The sequence below is a fragment of the Trachurus japonicus genome, chromosome 11, assembly GCF_045865225.1.
Source record: "Trachurus japonicus isolate A0001 chromosome 11, Traja_1.0".
Taxonomy (NCBI): domain Eukaryota; kingdom Metazoa; phylum Chordata; class Actinopteri; order Carangiformes; family Carangidae; genus Trachurus; species Trachurus japonicus.
This window is the reverse complement of record NC_140917.1, coordinates 21436642-21455535: the sequence shown is the minus strand read 5'-3', so window position 1 is coordinate 21455535 and position 18894 is coordinate 21436642. Positions and strand designations below refer to the sequence as shown.

The 18894-nt window shown below is 40.9% G+C and overlaps 2 protein-coding genes across 2 annotated transcripts in view; both read left to right on the top strand.

The window, feature by feature from the left end:
• LOC146978786 (uncharacterized) overlaps positions 1–7025 on the top strand; it is a 63578-nt gene extending 56553 nt beyond the window's left edge. The window contains exons 34-48 of the mRNA XM_085790234.1: positions 78–199; positions 284–394; positions 1661–1718; positions 1806–1937; positions 2185–2256; positions 2493–2546; positions 2644–2724; positions 3040–3360; positions 3453–3518; positions 3622–3755; positions 3865–3997; positions 4101–4151; positions 4258–4332; positions 4435–4518; positions 5226–7025. Coding sequence (XP_085646360.1) covers positions 78–199; positions 284–394; positions 1661–1718; positions 1806–1937; positions 2185–2256; positions 2493–2546; positions 2644–2724; positions 3040–3360; positions 3453–3518; positions 3622–3755; positions 3865–3997; positions 4101–4151; positions 4258–4332; positions 4435–4518; positions 5226–6940 — 3209 coding nt within the window. The 3' untranslated portion in view covers positions 6941–7025. The remainder of the gene's footprint in view (positions 1–77; positions 200–283; positions 395–1660; positions 1719–1805; positions 1938–2184; positions 2257–2492; positions 2547–2643; positions 2725–3039; positions 3361–3452; positions 3519–3621; positions 3756–3864; positions 3998–4100; positions 4152–4257; positions 4333–4434; positions 4519–5225) is intronic.
• A 6831-nt stretch (positions 7026–13856) lies between these two features.
• Positions 13857–18562, top strand: LOC146978785 (uncharacterized). The gene is made up of 11 exons (XM_085791715.1): positions 13857–13912; positions 14040–14117; positions 14208–14350; positions 14438–14560; positions 14650–14707; positions 14844–15182; positions 15276–15412; positions 15545–15661; positions 15793–15850; positions 16346–16405; positions 16500–18562. Exons 1-11 carry the CDS (start codon positions 13888–13890, stop codon positions 17744–17746), a joined length of 2385 nt encoding a protein of 794 aa, XP_085647841.1. The 5' UTR covers positions 13857–13887; the 3' UTR covers positions 17747–18562.
• The last annotated feature ends 332 nt before the right edge of the window (positions 18563–18894 follow it).

Here is an 18894-nt window from a genome sequence, read left to right as displayed (position 1 = left end):
TATCATTATTCATATGGGGAAATTAACTCGATAACCCTGAGTGGTTTTAATCGGTGATCTGCTGCTTTGTGTTACAGGTGTAAGTTCCATGATCACAGTGACGTGTAAAGGAAAGCAGAAGCTCTACTGTCAGCTTTGTGCAGTCAAATTAAGGAATTCTGGTCACCTGTATGACCCACGCCACAAGTATAACTATGTGGTGCGTGACTGCGTCTTGCTGTAGAACATCTGTGAGTAAAGCAGCGCAGTATTACAGATTTTTACGAGTGTGTTTTCTTTCCAGAAAAGCATGTTGCCTACGGTGGGTGTCAAGCCGGAGGAGGAGAGTAAATTGGACTATCTTGTGGGCCTCTTGCTTGAGGTGGAGAAAACTAATGGATCTCCAAAGGGCAAGGTGAGCTGCACGCATCTCTTCAAACAGTTGATATGATTAAAAACGATTACTAGGATCACCAGAAGCGTAATCTTTAATTGAGAATGTTTATCAAGATGTTCTTAGAGTTAAGTGTCCAGAGAAAACAGAAGGTGTTGAGGCACTGAACTGAAACTAATGCAAACCGTGTCTATTAGAACAGAGTTGCACGATCATTCTGTCGTTTTTACCAGTTAATGATTTAATTCGCTGTGCACACGCTACGTTGCCCTGGAAAAGAGGAGACGTCCGACGAGACATCCTAAAAAGCGAGTGCCTAATTTTGCAGCAGGAAAAGAAACTTAACTGAGATGCTGATGTGAGGGAGCTGTGAAACACCCCCATAGGTACTAGGGATGCACATTTTGAATTTTTTTTCTGACCGATAACCGACGCTCGTTAACCGATTATTAACCGTTAACCGATATGATTACAACGCTCGCGGTGCACGTGTGTATTTAACGCCCCCCCCAAAAATTTGATTGCTCCAATTAAAAAATAAATAAAAATTTAGCCATTAAATACACACGTGCGCTCTAACAGCTGATCAGCCCACATCCACTGTGCTCAGTCTCAGCTGATCGCGCTCATATGGAGGTTATGTGTGTGATCGTCCAATGTTGAACAATTTTTTATACAAAGTGCAGCCAAACACCTCTGACAGCTGCAGGAGAGCTGCAGGTGAACCGGCTGAAGACAGGTGACGTCCTCTTTTTTTTTTTTTTTTTCAGCGCTGTTGTTACAGGTGATGCACATCTATGTCCATGTAGGTTACATTTATTGTCTCACCTTTCTTCATGGAGGCTGCCCTGCACATACTGTCAGTCCTCCTGTGTAACTTTTTGCTGCGAAATATGACTGAAGGCACATGGAAGTCTGCACGTGTCGACACGCCCCAATGAGTTGACGACATAAAGAGCTAATAAATAAAAAAAACAACCGATAGTATTAATCGGTCAAAGTTCTTGTTATTGGTTAACGGTTAAATGGTTAATCATGTGCATCCCTAATGGTTATCCCCAGGTAGATAACTGAGGTCCCTCAAACTAGAGGGTAGATCATAGTTCTCTCTTCATGTGCAGTGGACCAGTAAGTTATCCACAAGTTAACTTACAAGTTTATAGAAGTGATTCCTCTGCTCTCCTCAGTCGATCGACGGTTACATGTGGATTGGATTTACATGAAATTGTGGCAGACAAATTAAAATAAGTATTGGTGATTAATTGTTTTTTTCTTTATTTTTGCTAGACTATAGAAGTGACGAAAGATGAGTACATAGCGCTGGGTGATCTCTCAGACGCCGAAGGTAAAGATATTCCAAATGTCTTTGTCTAATTTAAGGATCAGGAATATTTTTTTGGTCTCAATCAACTTTTCTGTCTTTTGCTCTTAGGTCTTAAAAGGGTAGAACAAATGCTGGAAGAGAAGAACATGCATGCCCCATCATCACCCTTCACAACAGCAGAGGCTTTGAGACAGAAAGCTGCTCTCATCGCACCATATGAAGTTTCAAGCCCAAATTACGGTAATTTTACATCATTTTAGAGAATCAGGTTGAAACATGTTATTCATCCACATACAAATAGATTTGAACTTATGATTTTCTATTTACATTCCTGAGGGGATATTGTTTGTTGGACATCGTAGATGAGTCCACTTGAGGAGCTCATTGCATTATTGTAAAGTTATTTTAAAGTTGTAGTGAGGTATTTTGAGTGAGACACTGAGGTCTGGATTATCTTTGACTAATTTATGCGGTTTCTTTCTCTCAGAGATGTACATGCAACAGAATGAAGTGTCAGGACTCTCTACTAAGAACCAACCAAACCAGCTTCAGATACAAGGTAAGAATAAAAAGGCAAACAACAGGGACACCCCGTTCACTCACCTGGTAGAGGATGTACCACACAGGTTTTGTGTGAGTTTGAATCAGACCTGTGGCAGAATGCTGCATGTCATCCACCTCTCTCCTGTCTCTCTCCACTGTCTGGTAATAATGAACGCAAAATGGCCAAACAATATAGCTTTAGAAGTTTATAGAAGTTTCTTGCTGTAGAATAAAAAACTGCTCTTTATTCAGAAATGAAATCCAACCAGACCATCGAAAGTGATTCAGACCCCCGACATGGAGCAGGTATGATGATTGTCTTTGTTACTGCAACCAACAGAGAATCAATCTTAGTAACGTTCACATTTACAACTGGACTAAAACTGATTTCTGCTCGATTTAGTCTCTGTCAAACAGGAAAGGGTCAGGCAATATGTGGAGGCCCATGCTCATGTTCCAGTCAGTCCTGCAATACACAGTCCTGGTAAACACCAAGCTTTATCTTTCAGCTTCTCCCACATGCTTATTTTCACATGCTTTTACAATTGCAAGTTCTTTTAAAGAGCATGATTCTTGCAGCGTAAATATTTTTTATCCATTATCCTTTTTTTAAAAAAAATCCACTATGTGTGTTTTTTATTCTTAGAATAAATTAGAATAAATTCATTGCATTGTATTTACCTTAAATTTAAATACAAAAGGTATTAGTTTGTTAGTCTTGGCGATTCTGTTATTGTTGTTAGTTTGTCTCCCCTACTTCTGTCTCACATCTGCCCACTCCCTCTTCCTTACCTCCCAGCGGCCCATGGTTGTGCAGATCTTCCAGTCACGCAATCAGAATCCGTGGACAGCTTTGCTCAAATCCCTTATCCCTGCCAAGAGGCTCCTCAGGACGGACAGCAGCAGGAGAGATGTGACCCAAGGACACAAGACACAGAGAAGACACCACCTGTAATACCCCGCAGCCCAACCCCTTTCTCTTCTGCAGCTGTGGTGAAAACAGAACAGCAGCACCAATCAAGATGCAGCCTTGAAGCAGAACATATATCCAAACCCCTCAGATCCAGTGGAAGACCTGAGCAGCACAAAGCAGCAGAAGCGCACCCAAAAATTTCAGTGGGTAGGTATTATGCATTTATCCTGCACTATATGGATTTGTGGCTTTTATCGTATAACATACTGATTTGTTTTGTTGTTTTACTGGTGTCGCAGGGGAAAGAGTTCAGGGCTCCTCCGATTTGTCCAAATACTTGAGTGTGAAGAAACTGGAACCAATTGGTGGGTGTGCCCATCCTTGGACAACATTCCCTTTTAAGCTCCTATTATTTCATTTAATGTCACAGAAGCACAACATATGTAAAGGATACTGTGCTCTCATCAGGTCTGGGCGACGTGTGGGAGTGTAAAGGGCCATCTAAGACGTCATTCTTCTTGTGTGAGAGCTGCAGGGAGAAGCTGTCACTCAAGACCATCTTTCAGCATCTGACCAGCACTGATCACATGGTCAAATACATAGTGAGTGCTATGCCAGTAATTTTGAGAAAACCTCTTAACCATAAATATACTTAACATGGGCTCTCACTGTTTTTTCTCAATTATGTGATATGTACTGTATGTCTTTTAGAGTAGGGCATATCCACAGCATCTGAATTTCTGGCAGTGTGAGGATGTGACCCAAGAGCAGAAAGAGTTTATTTTAAACGGCGTCGCACAGAAACTGTATCAGCGGGAGCGTCACATTGATGCACAGGTAGCCTGTCAATTCTTCCAGACACCCTGACATTTTGTCCACTCACTTATTCTGGGAAGTACATCCATTATTCCAGTTGTAATCCTGTATTTCTCTCACAAAGGGTGTAGCGCTTGGAATGCACCTCTACGAATGCCTGCACACCGCTCCATTCAGTGAAGGTAGGAGTAGGTATTATGTGCAGTAGTTGATGGTTTGGTGTTATAGAGCAATGTGATATCAACCGAACTGATTGCTGAACTGACTGTTTTTTGGGTTTTTTTGTAGCTTTAGAAATGGTTCAAAACATCGGGAAAGCAGATAAACTGAGCGTCTTGTGCACCAATATTCCACAACAAACAGGTTAGTGCCAGCACCCAGAACAGTTAAAGTTTGGAAATCATGAAGTCTTTACACCCATTGCACGAGTACAACGGGCTATGACATTTGATTTCTGCTGCACAGACGAACCGTCTGAAGAGAAATGGGAGATTCAAGAGGAACCTCTTCCAACAGAGGAGCCTGAGACAGACCAGACAAGCGACCAAGGTATGAAATATTGTCCCATGGGGAAATTTACAGTTCATGTATCATGTACAGTTCCTTGCAAAAGTATTCATACCCCCTTGTACTTTTCCACATTTTGTCACCGTACAACCACAAACTTGAATGTATTTTATTTAGGTTTTAAGTGATAGACAAACACAAAGTAGCGCACAATTGTGAAGTGAAAGGAATGTCGTCAGGCTAGAGTGACGTAGACTGATAATCCCCCCGTAGCTATTGCTTTAATAGTGTTGCCATCTTGCGCCGCCATGTTTGTACGGCAGCCCGAATGGAAAATCCAGCCAGCCAGATAGCACGTTTTGTGAGTTTCACGTTCATAACCAACAAAGAAGTAGGCGGTAAATAAGTGTTTTTGTCCTTGGAGGCCCCTGTCACTTTGCTGACGGGAGGGGTGAGTGCGAGTGTTCGCTGCAATCTAGAATCTGAATGCTAGATATCACAGTTTTCCCCCCATTTTACACACTGAACCTTTAAATTTGTGGTTATAATGTGACAAAATGTGGAAAAGTTCAGGGGGTATGAATACTTTTGCAAGGCACTGTAGGTACCATGGACTATATATATTAAGATTGATGTAGCCTGCAGGTTTCTGTCATTTTGTTGCTGCACTATTATAGAGTTGTCAAAAGTTGAGCATGTAAATTTCTTTCTCTCAACTATAATAGATTAATGCTATTTTCTGGTGCTAGAGGCAAGACACAATACAGATGAGCAGAATTTGGAAGAAGAGACTGCAGTGGCTGGACATTTGGATGAAGTCAAACACGGAACAGTCTGGAGTCCTCTGCGTGTTACCAGTGCCTCCTCAAACGCTGATTCTGTTGTCCTGCCATTCCTCGGTGACACAGATCTCAGGCCCAGAAAGACCTGCAAGAGCCCCTCTATACAACCGGAGCCCGGACCACCAGACACTCAGCACCAAGTACCTATTATTAAAGTGGAACAGGCAGAGATGCAGGAAGAACCCCAGTCTACGGTCAGTCGGAAAACTATGCAAACCCTGCTAGTTTCTCCTACAGGTAAATCACTTGCACCAAGGAAAAGGCCAGCTGAGACATCTGTTGAGGCACTGCTCAGAAGTTGCACTGATAACCCCCAACTCAATGAGCCTATACCAGCCAAATGCACTCGCAGCTCACAGCAACAGGACTATGAACCCAGTTCGGAACTAGTCTGCAAGTCCTCTTCTGTTGACCCCAATGCAACCTCCACCACCCTGCCTCAAGACGACAAAGGCACAGGGCCTAAACCATATGCAGATGAGGAATGTACACAGCTTGTGGACCTAATAGCTCAGATGAGAGAGGATAGGTCTGGGGGAAAGGTCTTTCTTTGCAAGCCAGATCCAGATAAAGCTGAATCTGAAAGTGGTGTGGAAAGCACATTGGATTCAAAGTGTGAGCTAGTTAAAGCCACAGCCAAGTCAGATGGCACCATATTATCTGCTGCCAGCACTGCTGACCCCAGTGAGCCAAAAACCCAGAGTGTCAGCACTGAGACCCTCTCAGGCAATGTGAGCCAGCTCAAACCTCGTCGTACTGACTGTGCAGTCACTAGTCGTAATGCAGAGCAGGTATCACAGCCACAAGGGAACATGCAGACTGAAACCAGTGGTGTTGCTCATATGCCCATTAGCACCATCATAACAGTCGGGTCAAACCCAACCAACCAGCAAAGGGGCGGCAGCAAAGAACAGAAACACACTGAGGGGCACAGTGGCTATCAGGTGGCTCACAGCTCCACAGCCGGTACATCAAACCCCAGTAACACTCAGACACATTCGGCAGGGCATTTTCAGTACAGCCAAATGTTTCCTGTCACAAATGGAAATTCACATCACCTTTCCACTGCAGCTGTTGCAGGTTACCCATCACCAGACAACCCAGCTGTTTCTCCAGGATGTGTTGACCTTGCAGCGCAACAGCAATTATTGCAACAACAGCAGCAGGAGCAATGGCGGTACCAACAGCAGCAGGTGTGGAAACATAATCTAGAGGTGTGGCAGCAGCAGCAGCAGCAGCAGCAGCAGCAGAAACTACAGCTCCACCAACAGCAGCAGCTACAGCACCAACAACAGCAGTCACAGCCCCACCAAGAGCAGCAGCTACAGCACCAACAACAGCAGTTGGAGCCCCACCAAGAGCAGCAGCTATGCCAATACCAACAGCAGCAGCTATGCCAATACCAACAGCAGCAGCTATGCCAATACCAACAGCAGCAGCTATACCAATACCAACAGCAGCAACTATACCAATACCAACAGCAGCAGCTACAGCACCAACAACAACAGCAGCGGCTATACCAATACCAACAACTACACCCACACCAACAGATGCAGATGTGGCAATACCAATACCAACAGCAGCCGCAGCAGCAGCAGCAGCAGCCGCCGCCGCAGCAGTAGCAGTAGTACTCATGAAACAGTGACAACCAGGATGTTGGAGAAAGTCACCAATGATGCTGTGTTCTGTAGCTTTATTCTGTTCACTCCAACTCTCCAGACCTCCAGCCCTTCTCCGTTCTCCTGCAGCCAATAGTAAAAGTATCCCCCAGGCACCTGCAAATCTTTTTCTATCTTCTTGTTCAGGGGTTTTTATTTCAGTTCTCTCTTCAATATCCGATGAAACTACCAGGTAAACTATGGTGAAGACATATTTCATGTATCTCTTATCGCTTAACCCCTTAAGCTCAAATGGCTGTAACATCCTGGTATACTACGGATCAAAAAATCTTGCAGATTTCAGTTTGTTATACTTTTGCATCTTGATATAAATGTTGTAGGCAAGTAATTTAATTTTATAACATTTATTTCATTATATTTATGTACTTGTGTGTTCACACAGGCATGGTGCCATTATGTGTAAATATTGTTGTAAATCTGTTCAGAGTCCTGAAACATGAGTTTTAAATGAAGTTAACTGATCTTCTGTTGAAGTTGCAACGACTTAGGGATATTGTTATACGTTGTAAGCACTGTTAGCTTTGTATCTGAATATTGAGTTTGTAATTCTGTCAAACCTTTTGAAATTTTGAATATTAAGCTGCTGTTGTTCATTTCACTTTTTAACTTTTTTAATGCAACATTTTCAGCAGTAACTACTGTGGTTTTTGGAAGAAGTTTTAATATTCATATTTTGTTCATGTGAATAAATTTTTTGTTAAACAGACCTGTTGCATCTTTATCTATATACCGTATCTATTTTATCTAAATTGATAGGACAGGTCAACCTGAGCTACTAGTTGGTAGACACACAAACTGTCCACATGAAACCTGTCTACCATCAAAATTAGAGCAGAGCTGAAATACGGCAGGACTTAGGTGACACTTGCAACTCGATGAGTGCTTAAGCCCTCTCCTCAACCTTATGACCCCACATAAAATGACATTCCTGGAACATCTCTCTAGTCAACGAGAAACTGAAGATGCCTTTCGAATGTCCATGTAATATTATTCAAACACATTTATTTCTCCAGGTATGGTATATGTACATAATAGAGCAGTATGACATGGATGAGAATTACCTGTACGTAACCTCTTATCACTAGGTGTGACGATGTTTTCTGCAGTAGGTGATTCTTTTTGAAGAGATTAGGCTAAGATCTGAAGTTCAATGCACTTTAATTCCAGCTCGGGCTCATCACCGGCATGCGATCGACCGAACCTACCTCATATATGGGGAATACATAGGAAACATCCAGATGACCTTAGGGGGTACCTTTCTCTTTAGATCAACAAGACTCTATCGCTGCCGTCAACTTGTCCAGATGTAGTGGCACCTTGTCCATCAACTTGTGCTTGGGATGAACCTTTATAATGATTCGAATTGTCTCATGTTATTACTGATCTTTATATTCCTTTATCTTCACGTATCCTGTGGTATTGTATTGTATTGGTCTAACACATGTTGGGCATTTGGGCAAAGTGTTTTACAGATGTTGGCGATAAATAAGTGACGGTTACCATCGACAGTGATGTGACTGTTGTCAAGTAGAATTGAGATCCCTTGGAATCAGTGAAATCATCTCAAGAACACAGAGGCCTGATTGATGAAATACGTTATTTTTTCCTTAAAAAAAAAAGGGTAATATTTGCTGTAACCAAGTATTATATGATTGACATACACAATGTATGATTTCTGTAACTGTTAGAGAAAAATTTTAATCTCCTATGCAGTCTTGTGTGGTTAAAGGTCAGTTCTCTGTGCTTATAGTTGAAGGCTGAGAGTTGCTCCTCTGAGATGTACTGCCTGAGATCGTTATCCGCCCCCGCACTCTCTCCCAGGAACATACCAAGGTCTTGTTCCCTCCCTTTGTGTCTTAAATTTCATTATTTGATGGTTTCCAGTCACAGCTGCAGAACTGGCACCGTCACCAGATAACACTTTGTGTGTGAAGAGAGAAACAATTGTTACTTTCCCGTCACCTTGGAAGTGTAAATCTTAATCTCAGTGTTTATGCCCAATGGCCAATAAAATGTTAACACATCTCCCTTTGCAGGTGGGCCTGCGATGGAAAAATACCTATAGCACTCTAAATGAGGGATGAATATTACCATATAAAGCCATGTATCAGATTGAGTTTGGTGTGAAGTAATCAACCTGTAAATGGGAGGGGGTGAGTGAATTGTCCGTAGCATTGAACCTCAAGAGTGTAGGCTAAATGGGACCTGGTTCGTGAAGATGTCTCTGGACGATCCAGGAATCCAAGTTTTGACAGCAGACAGAAACGGACAATAAACCTAAGGATGGATAGCTACTGCTGGTAGAACTGAGGGAACCTCCACTCTCCCCGCCACCGGGGATGCAATGCGATGCAATGCAATGCAATGCATTTTTGACCAATAAGAATCAATAACACACACATAGTGTGAAGTATTACAAATGAATAATTAATTAATTAAAAATTTCCTGTTTAAAAAGGCCTATCCCTGATGTCCTGGTCTTTTAGAATGTCCATGTGCTTCAATTTTGTTGCTTATTTTTAGGGTTTTTAGAGTCTGACAAGGTTTCCTGATAGTTTTCTGTATGTTTTAAATTTTTAATTGTAAGTGCTTTGAAACCTGTTTATCAGGTGAAAAGTGCTCTATAAATAAAATTAATTATCATTATTACTATTATTAAAGGTCCAATGGAGGGTCCAATGGGTTGACCAGCCTGAAATTGGACGTTATTTTTATTACATTTTTCTGGGGTCTCCACATGTATCTGTTTGAGTTACTCCTTTATACAAGTTTTAATAATTTGAATTTTTAATTGGTATGTGGTTGTCTAAGGCAGAGGGACTGGGTTTTCACTCTCACACTCCATAAATTTGCTGTATTGAGAAAGGTTGTGTTGTAGCAAGCACGTATACAGGAACTGTTATTTTTGTAATGATAGTAAACATGTATGTGTTATCTTTTTATTTTTTGAGACTCTACGAGCCTCGTAGGGGGAAAGTATCTGAACCCCCTGAACCCTCTTCTCTTTCTTGTGGGGTGTGTTTTTCTGTTCCCCTTTCCTGTCTAATGGAGTGTGTTTTTGGTGAAATGTGGACCTATGTTTTTCTTTACCCAAAAGGTTAAAAGGTAAGGTCAGAGGTTATGGAACATCTGGATAGAGGCCCCTCTCTGTTTGGAGAAGGAATTTTGGGGTTTTCACAATTCAGATGGGTGCGTGGATGAAGTCGGTTCAAAAGTGCAAAGGTCATGTCATGCATTATAAACATTTCTAAGTTAATAGGCAATTCAGAAAAATGCTCATCAAAGTGAAATAACTTCTTAAAAATGATGGGGACAGGTGGAGTTTGGTGCGGAGTTCATCCCCAAAATAGACATAAACCCGAGCCTATCAGACTGAGTTGTTGGTCTCTTATTTTGATACATAGGCCAAACACCGTTCTGGTGGGTGCACATGCCTCATTGCTCTGGTGTTTTAACGAGGTGCTGGCACACCTTGGCCTACACTCATTACAGAGGCTGGTGCCTCCTGGTACACCTGTTGCAGGCTACTTTTATGAAGCTGGAGCTCTGGGTATTTTCCAGGTCAAGGTTCCCTTCTTCTCCCAACAGTATACTCCCCCTGCTGGCTACATGTGAAACACTGAAATTTCTTATGGATATATTTTAACACATGTTCTTATCTCTTTTATGATCAATTATTTATTTGTGGAAATGTTGTAGCTACAATAAGAAGAAATTTGAAATGAATTGCAAAGAAAAGGGGGACATTGTGAGAATGTTAAAGTGCCTTATTAATGTGGTTTTAAATTTTCAGTTGATAAGGGAGGTGGGGAAAAAGACTTTGTGAGTCTCCATGTTTAGGTTTTGAGAGAGTCATTGTAGTGATGATTAACAGCTCAATGTATTGTTAATTAAATCAGCCTGGCCTTGTCATGAGGTGAGCTTTTCTTTTGTTCACCAGGTGGTGTTTAATCTTTTTTAGAGCCATGCTTTGGTCTTCATGTGGCAAAAACTGAAAATATTTGATTCATCAAAGTAGGCAACAGACAGTCCATCACGCTCCTGTAGGCCAACTCGTCCCCCATCAGAGATGAGGCCGATGAGTCTCAAACACAAAAATCTTTTTTTCCTGTATTCTGTGGATCCAGATGAATTCGCTGATATAATATATGTGTATACTGTTATATTGATGTGTTGATAAGAACAACGTCACAAAAAATGCACTGGAGAATCTCTGGTGTCAATGTGAGATCCTCCTGTCTTCGGCTGATCTCCTCCAGGCAGAGAGGAGCCTTTGTCCAGATGTCCCATATCCCCTGACCTTTTTAACCTCTAATGTACAGGAAAACATATAATCACATTTCACCAAAACAAACATCATTAGTCAGGAAATGGGAAATACATCCAACACAAAGAAGACAAATAGTTCAGGGGGTTAATCATAGAAGACAGCTCACAGGGTTAATAGAGCTACTTAGTGGGCACAGAACATCTCTGGTACAAGTACAATTTCAGAATAAAAGCCCTCTAAAATCTCACCTCATAAGCTATGCTATTTCTGAATTCTGATTAATATTAAAAGGAAACTTTTTGTTTCCACAGAATAATTCCACTCCAGACTGAGCACAGCTACCCAAGAGTGTCACTTTGAAAATATTTGTTTTAATGTAAATATTTTATTTTGAAATCAGTCCTTTCACGCTCTTCAACGTTGATGGTGGAGGCTGTCTGACCGCAGACGGAGAAGAGAGGAGCCGCAGAGTTCATAAGGTCACAGCCTGTGTGTGATCAAGGCAGCGGGAAGCAGACATGAGTGGACTGACGGACAAACTTTGTATGAACGTCAATCTTACATTTCACGACTTTTAGCACAGCAACACGGTTAATTAGACAGTTTAATAGCTACGACTTGCAGCAGACACCGCATTTTTTATCGGTAAGTTGAGCTAAGTTACAACTGGAAATTGATGTCTTTACCTTTCAAACAAATATAACGAGCTAGTATTGTTCAGCACTGGTTTATTTACAGAGTTGTGGTGGTGAATGTTGATAGAAAAACAAACAAAAACGTCCCTTGAGAAGATGTAGCCTATGTTTTGTTTGTAACTCGTTTTTAATATCGCTCGACAACAATTTTGTGCACCAACGGTTGTTAACGGACGTTTAAAAAGATCCGCCATTTAGTGAGTTGTTTAAAAAAGTTTACCTGTTTTTCTCTCTCAGCTCGATGGAGGAAGTCCGCTGCAAAACAGAGTTAACGCTGCTCGCACACTGAACCACTGATTCACACCACCGGTGAGTATCATAATCCTACAACATGTATGGTCCTTTTTCACTGAACTGGTCTTTAATGCAACTAACGTTACACTGAAACGTTAACGGTAAATGAAAACTTTCTTTTTCACTTTTCCTGTGGAAAGTCAACGTGCGTTAAATTTAGCTTTAACGTCGTTTCCTGACAAATGAGGAAGAGTTGAGATTTGATTTTACAGGGTGAGATTAACAACAGAAAAAACAACAACACTCAATTCTTGTTGAAACTGTTATGATTAATGTTAGGCACTGTCAAGCCCCAATAAACAGTAAATTACCAGGGAGGAGCTGTTTTTCTGTTATGTTAAAAAAAAAAAGGAACATCAGAAAGCCACAACAGTAATTCATCAAAGTGAGGTTTTAGTGAAAAAGTTTTAAAAATCACTTCTACAACCTCATGTTGACCAGTGCATTGATTTGAGTGTCCTATCTGAACCATAGACTGTATAAAGATCTGAACAGCCTGATGATGACGCAGCTCCATCTGGTGGTTACACTTTAACTTAGAAAATATAATATTATAAATATTTAACAGGTAAATGATCATGGTTTCTGATTTGTGGACAATCTGGAGGAAGAAGTTAGGTTGACTTATGTTTTTTTGTGAATTTTGATATATTCTGCATTGCATAACTTGGACACAGTATGCTGCATGCAGAGTTTTCTGCATATATAATCATCAAATTATACGGAGCGGATTATGGAGGAATAATAGCTCAACAGTGACCAGCACATGCTAAGACAACAGTTGCAGGATATCTTCACAGTCTGTGTGGCCCTCCGTAGTCAAAAAACTCTAATAAGATTTGGGACTTTGTTTTAAAATTCCTCTGGCAGCTACTCCTCCACTGACCTTGAATGGTAGGCAGCTGAAGAAGTACACATGATAATTGTGTCTCTGAAACAATGTGGGAGTCTACCTCTGAGACTGGAAGAGTTAAGACTGTCCAATACAGCACACCATTGTGCTAGCTTTTTTACACAGGAATGTATGGGTGACACTAGATAACATTGTCTGGTCTTCCTCTCTCTAGATAAACAAGAGACAACACTCATCATTATTTTTGACTTTGAGAAACACGAGAAAATATATATTTTTTCCCTGTTATTTATCCAAGTCTATATTTCTATTAAAACTTTCATGCTGTTTTAGAGGAAAACAAAAAAAACGTTGGACACAAGCACATTCATATTAACCCCCAGAGGTGATGACCACAATCCATCTGTATGAGAAAAATACATAGATTCCATCAAGCAAATTGTTGGTTAAGGGTGTAAAATCTATTTAAGACACAGAGAAAAAGTTCAGGTGCCTGTTCAGCATTCTGTGTACCCCCATGTCTGTTTTTGTTAGGCTTAACTTGGCACTACACCATGTAGGGTTAAAGTGTCAAAAGAAGTGACGTGTGTACTACAGGTGTGGAGCATTCAGAGTGCCGTTGTGCTTTCTGTCAGTGACCCCATTTTGTTGCTGTTCAGAGCAAACACCTGTGAGTGTAGAACAACTCGGTACATTTAGAAATTCCCACAACGCTGTATTATAACTTAATGTACGCTCCAATTTCAATTTATGCAGGTAGAGATCCTACAACAGCAGCATGCATCCGGCTAAGGGACACAGAGGTATGTCTCCCTTTTCCCTTCGAATGGGCTATAATACACTATACATAGATATCATACCTTATACTTGCTTTGCCTATCTGCATACCGTTTCAGTTATTATTTTTGACTGATGTCTTTCTCTTTTTAGGAGACTCAAGCAAAAGCGAGCTGCTCAGTTCTCTGAAGGTGTATCTGAACAACAAGAACAGACTACAACCCATTATTGGTCCGTAGCAACAAATGCTTATGAATTTCGTATGTGTGTCCTGTGTGTCCTGTGTGTATTTAAATGATTTGTTGCTTTATTTACACCCAGGCCTGGGCAGCATCATAGAATGCGTGAAGGTGGGAACATGCAACAGAGAAGTGTTGTACCTATGCGTGGTGTGTATTTGTCGACTAAGTAAAGCTGACATAAGGAACCACATCATTGGAAGTCTCCACAGATACAACTACATTGTCAGTATTACTACAGTAGAAGTCATTACGTCAAGTTTGGGTGCTGTCTTGGATTAAAGTTTAACATGTTTATTTTTTACTCAACAGAAAGACTACTACCCGAGCTTAGTGTCGAAATGGAAAGAGAAATCTGACCTGTCTAAGCTGGCATGGCCTTTAATGGAGATAGCCAAAACAATTGAGGGACAAGAGGGAGCTGGAGAGGTGCAGGTATGTACATTTTTTTTAGCACATGGTTGTTTTGGATGCAAGTATTTAAAAAAAAAATAATAATAATCTTTTTCCACCTCCACATGAAGTTGTTTGAGGTTGAAGATGCTGTTTACCAGAAGATGGCAACACATAGTGAAAATGATGGTAAGGGAAAAGTCTTAAATTATTATTGTATTTTTTCCTGTGTTTGTCTAGACTTTTTTTTTTTTTCATGATTTCCATTGGGTGTCATTTTTTACTCCATGTGGGTCTCATTTTCTCTCGTTCTCTTTTTCCACAGCCGTAACTATGATACATTTTTTAAGAGACTGGCACAATGAGCCTGTGAGCGCTTCAGAGGCTACACCTGAGCAGATGGAGGACCGTTCCAGCCAGTCGCAGAGGATTGTATTGCTTTCTGGGAAGTCCCTCAAAGCTGACAAGATATCACATAAGACTTCAAGCACACAAACTTCAAGCACACAAACAAACAGTCCTCCACATGTGAAGCATCCGCCAGCCGACTGGCTAAAAAACATCTCACCATCACGCAATACTCAGATGTCACCTGAAGCCTCTGTGCTGTCAAAGAGCAACAACAGCTTCCTTAATGGCTACACAGGAACCACACCTCTTATTGGTGAGTGCAAATCAATAATAACAATAGTGTAAGTCAAAGTAGATGCCAAATGTTAGTTATTAAAAAAAATTGCTTGTATTATGTTTGCACCAGGTCTTGTCCGTGTGGTTGAATGTAGGAGTGAAGATGGCAACATGCATGTTTTCTTATGCCACTGCTGTCGCATCAGATCCAACAAAGAGGACATCATTGATCACCTCACCAGCTCCTCTCATCTCACCAACTACATGGTCAGTTTGTTATATATATATAAATAAATAACCGAAATGAACAAACACAAATCATTTTTCATTAAGCCTCCTGAGGCTTTGAAAAACATGCTTGGAGAAAGTTTTAAGTTCACTGAAAACATCTCTGTGTAGACGGAAAAACACCCTGAGCAGATGGGTGTAATGACAGCAGATATTAATGACAACTGTCAGTTAATCCAATCACTCGTCAGGGGAGACGAACAAGAGGAGGGCAGAGCAGAACTGAAGGTATTGTATTCACTTTTATGCACAGCTTATCCTGCTTTGAAATGACCTGTAACTCTAACCCCTCACAGAGGAGATCTTGACCTCGCCTAAATTTGTCTCTCCATCAGTTTTTAAATATCTTATGTTCCTAGGTGATAAATGTACCAGAATCACTCTGTATCCCAATGACTGGCAAAAGTTACCATTGGTGTAAGTACAGATTCATGTTTTTTTTGGCCATAAACAATTGACCTCTTTAACTTCAACTCTCTGCTCTTGAAGAGTCACTTGTGATGTAAGTACAACCTATATTTTCCTCTGTCCCTTCACGTTATTACTCTTGCTTCCATATATTTAAGAGGTGGTGTAGCACTGGGTGCTGTGCATAAAAGAAATACTCCATAAGATCTCAAATAAATCCACCAAAGCTTCTGTTCTCTTTTGCAGCCAATGCTTTGTTGTAGAGGAAGTGAGTTTTACTCACGCATTTGTCCAGGCCATGTGTTGATAAAAGCATTTATACTTTTGTGGTTAAAAAAGCAAAGTATGTCTTATATTTTGTTATCTGTATTTTTCACCCATTTTTCTCTCTTTCATCTTTTGTCCTCTTACAGCTTCTAAACAAATTGTTTATTTTTCAATGCAAAGATTTATGTTTGTATTTTTGTTTTGTATACTCTTGGATTGTCTTTTATTCACTTCCAGGTATAAAGATGCTATGTAATGGACTGACACTTGCAGGCACCCATAAAAGCAAAATCACAGGTGTGTTCATGGAAGCTACTCTTCACTTGCAGAAGTTTCTTTGGTTCTCTCAATATTGAAACAGTTGGGTAATTTTGTGTTGCTTTTTGCTCAGGGCCAAGATGGAGCAAGGACTCAGTTGAGGGCAAAGCAGAGAAAAATAAAGCAGTGCAGCTGAAATGGACAAAAAGAAAGGCAAAAAAAAAGGTAAAGAAAGTGGCAAATACTGTGTTCAATGTCAGCCTGCCCCTGACCAAAGGTTTGGTGCTGCTGGAGAGGTCGGCTTTCCGTGAGGACAGCCCCCCCATGTCAGATTCACATTCACCGGCCTCAGACCTCACTCCATCGCCCAAGACAGAGGACTGTGACTTGGGCTATGACATTGAGCAAGACTTCTACAGTGGAGATGCAGAAGCGGATCAATACATGGGACCAGAGAGAATCTTCACAGACACTCCGTATCAAGAGGAGGACAGTTCATTCAGTATTAATGAAGACTTCAGGCAGTCTGAAGATGTTAATTGGACAAATGATCAAAAGGTTTATGGTGAGGGTAGTTATGGCACACAGCATGCTTCTCAAGAAGATACTAAGAACTTTGGAGACCTACAGAAAGAAAACAAAGAGTCACATGCTGTGCACAACACTCAGGACTGGGCATCTTACAACTCTTCTTACAGACCTGAGGACGGTTATGCTTCACAGTGGTACAGTTCTGCTCCACAGAATCAGGTTGGAACAGGAGAGAAAGTGCCAAAAGAAGAGAAATGGGATATGAGCGTAGCTGCTGCTCAAAGTTATTACCAACAACAACAACAACAACAACAACAACCACCCCAAAACCAGTACATGGCAGCAGCTCATCCCAGTCATCTGACGGGTGGTATTGGGAATCATAGTTTGCCTGGTCAAACGATTCCCTATTCAAATGCTGCTTGGAACAGCGGGTATCCTCAGCTAAATCCACCTGCTCACAGTGGCATCATGGCACCTCAGCCTCCTAGAGTCCAGTCTCTTGAGACTGAGCAGAGATATCAGCAAACATACATGCAGTTCACTAGCAGCCAAGTTCACACAGCTCCACAAAGCTATGTGGCGCAACCTGCAGCCTATCAAGGCGTCTACATGGGCCACGGGGTAACGTCTGCCCCCAACTACAGTTATGATCTGAACTACAGTAATCTGTGTTATGGAGCCTACTCTGGACATAGTTACAGAGACACAGGGCCACCAGGTTTGATGCCAGGAAGTGTAGGAGGAGCACCTCCATTTGTGAGTGCATATCCCAATTTAAATTCAGCATACATGGCCACACCCTATGGAGACCAGAGCTCTACTCAAGGTAGTGGTCGCCCCTATTGAATGAAATCTCATTTTGATGATAAAGTTTGTGATTATGCTCATTTAAACTCTATATCTTATTTCTGTCAGAAGTGAGACTTCTATATGGTATGTTGACTGCAGTGAGAGTTATAGCCTCTGACATCAGTATTTGGCTTTGTTGCCTTTTACTTGATCATAATTTGATGAGGATTGTATTTTTTTTGTGGTAGTAACACTGACAGGGATTTTCATTTATGTAAAATGTTAAAAACAGAACTTTTGAACTATAAACATGAAATGAGCATGCCTGATATAGAGTTGTATATATTTGTCAAGATAACCTATGTTATTCTTATCTGAAAGTGTAAGGGACTTGATGCATACAGGCAGAATTAGAGATACTGAGATCATTTAAAATGAAAAGTGCTGGGATATTGCTAAGTTCATGTGTTCTGACCAAGTGATTGTGGGAACCATTCAGTTATATTAAGCATCAAACTTTGTTTGTGTGGCAGCTGGCTGTTATACTTAAAAGTCACATTATTAATACTATGGTTTGCAGTTGTCACTAAATGAATATGACTGCTAACCTGTATTTCTTTTGAACCGTTTTGCCAGGTCGACTGCATTTATGTATAAGCTGAGCCCAGTGAACTCAATATGTTATGAAATGTCAAAGTGCTACAGAAGTAGTTGTTATAAAGCACTGCTGAAGTTATTTGGATTACTTTGCCCCTTTTTGTTGATTGTGTGCACCACTAACGATGTTGTATTTGTGTTGACTCTGCGTAGATAAAAGTTTTCTTTGTTAGTGGGAGTTCAAATGTCTTTACGCAAAGACTGTTAAGTTCTTTTCGTGATGTACTGCAGGGCTCCTTTGATACAGTTACTTATGTATATGTTTATGAAGTTTGTTGTACTCTGGTTTCCTGGCCCAGCAGAGCACCTTTAACCTTTCACCAGCAATGCCCAAGTCTTCTAATGTTGAACTTCCATTCAATCAATCCAAGGTTAAATCAGCAGTATTGACTTAATAGAAATCAGATAACAGCATAATCACTAAGCAGTGATGCACCAGGTTGCTATGACCAAGATTTGGGAAATGATGCAAGTGATGATTATGTTGTGCTTTAAGAATGTAAGGCTTTGAAACATAAATTTCAAATGCAACTGCCAACTGATTTGGT

Coding starts and splice junctions, on each gene's coding strand:
- LOC146978785 (XM_085791715.1), top strand. CDS start 13,888: ATGCATCCGGCTAAGGGACACAGAG. Junction 15,851..16,345: donor TGGCAAAAGTTACCATTGGT/GTAAGTACAGAT, acceptor ATTCACTTCCAG/GTATAAAGATGCTATGTAAT. Junction 16,406..16,499: donor CCATAAAAGCAAAATCACAG/GTGTGTTCATGG, acceptor CTTTTTGCTCAG/GGCCAAGATGGAGCAAGGAC.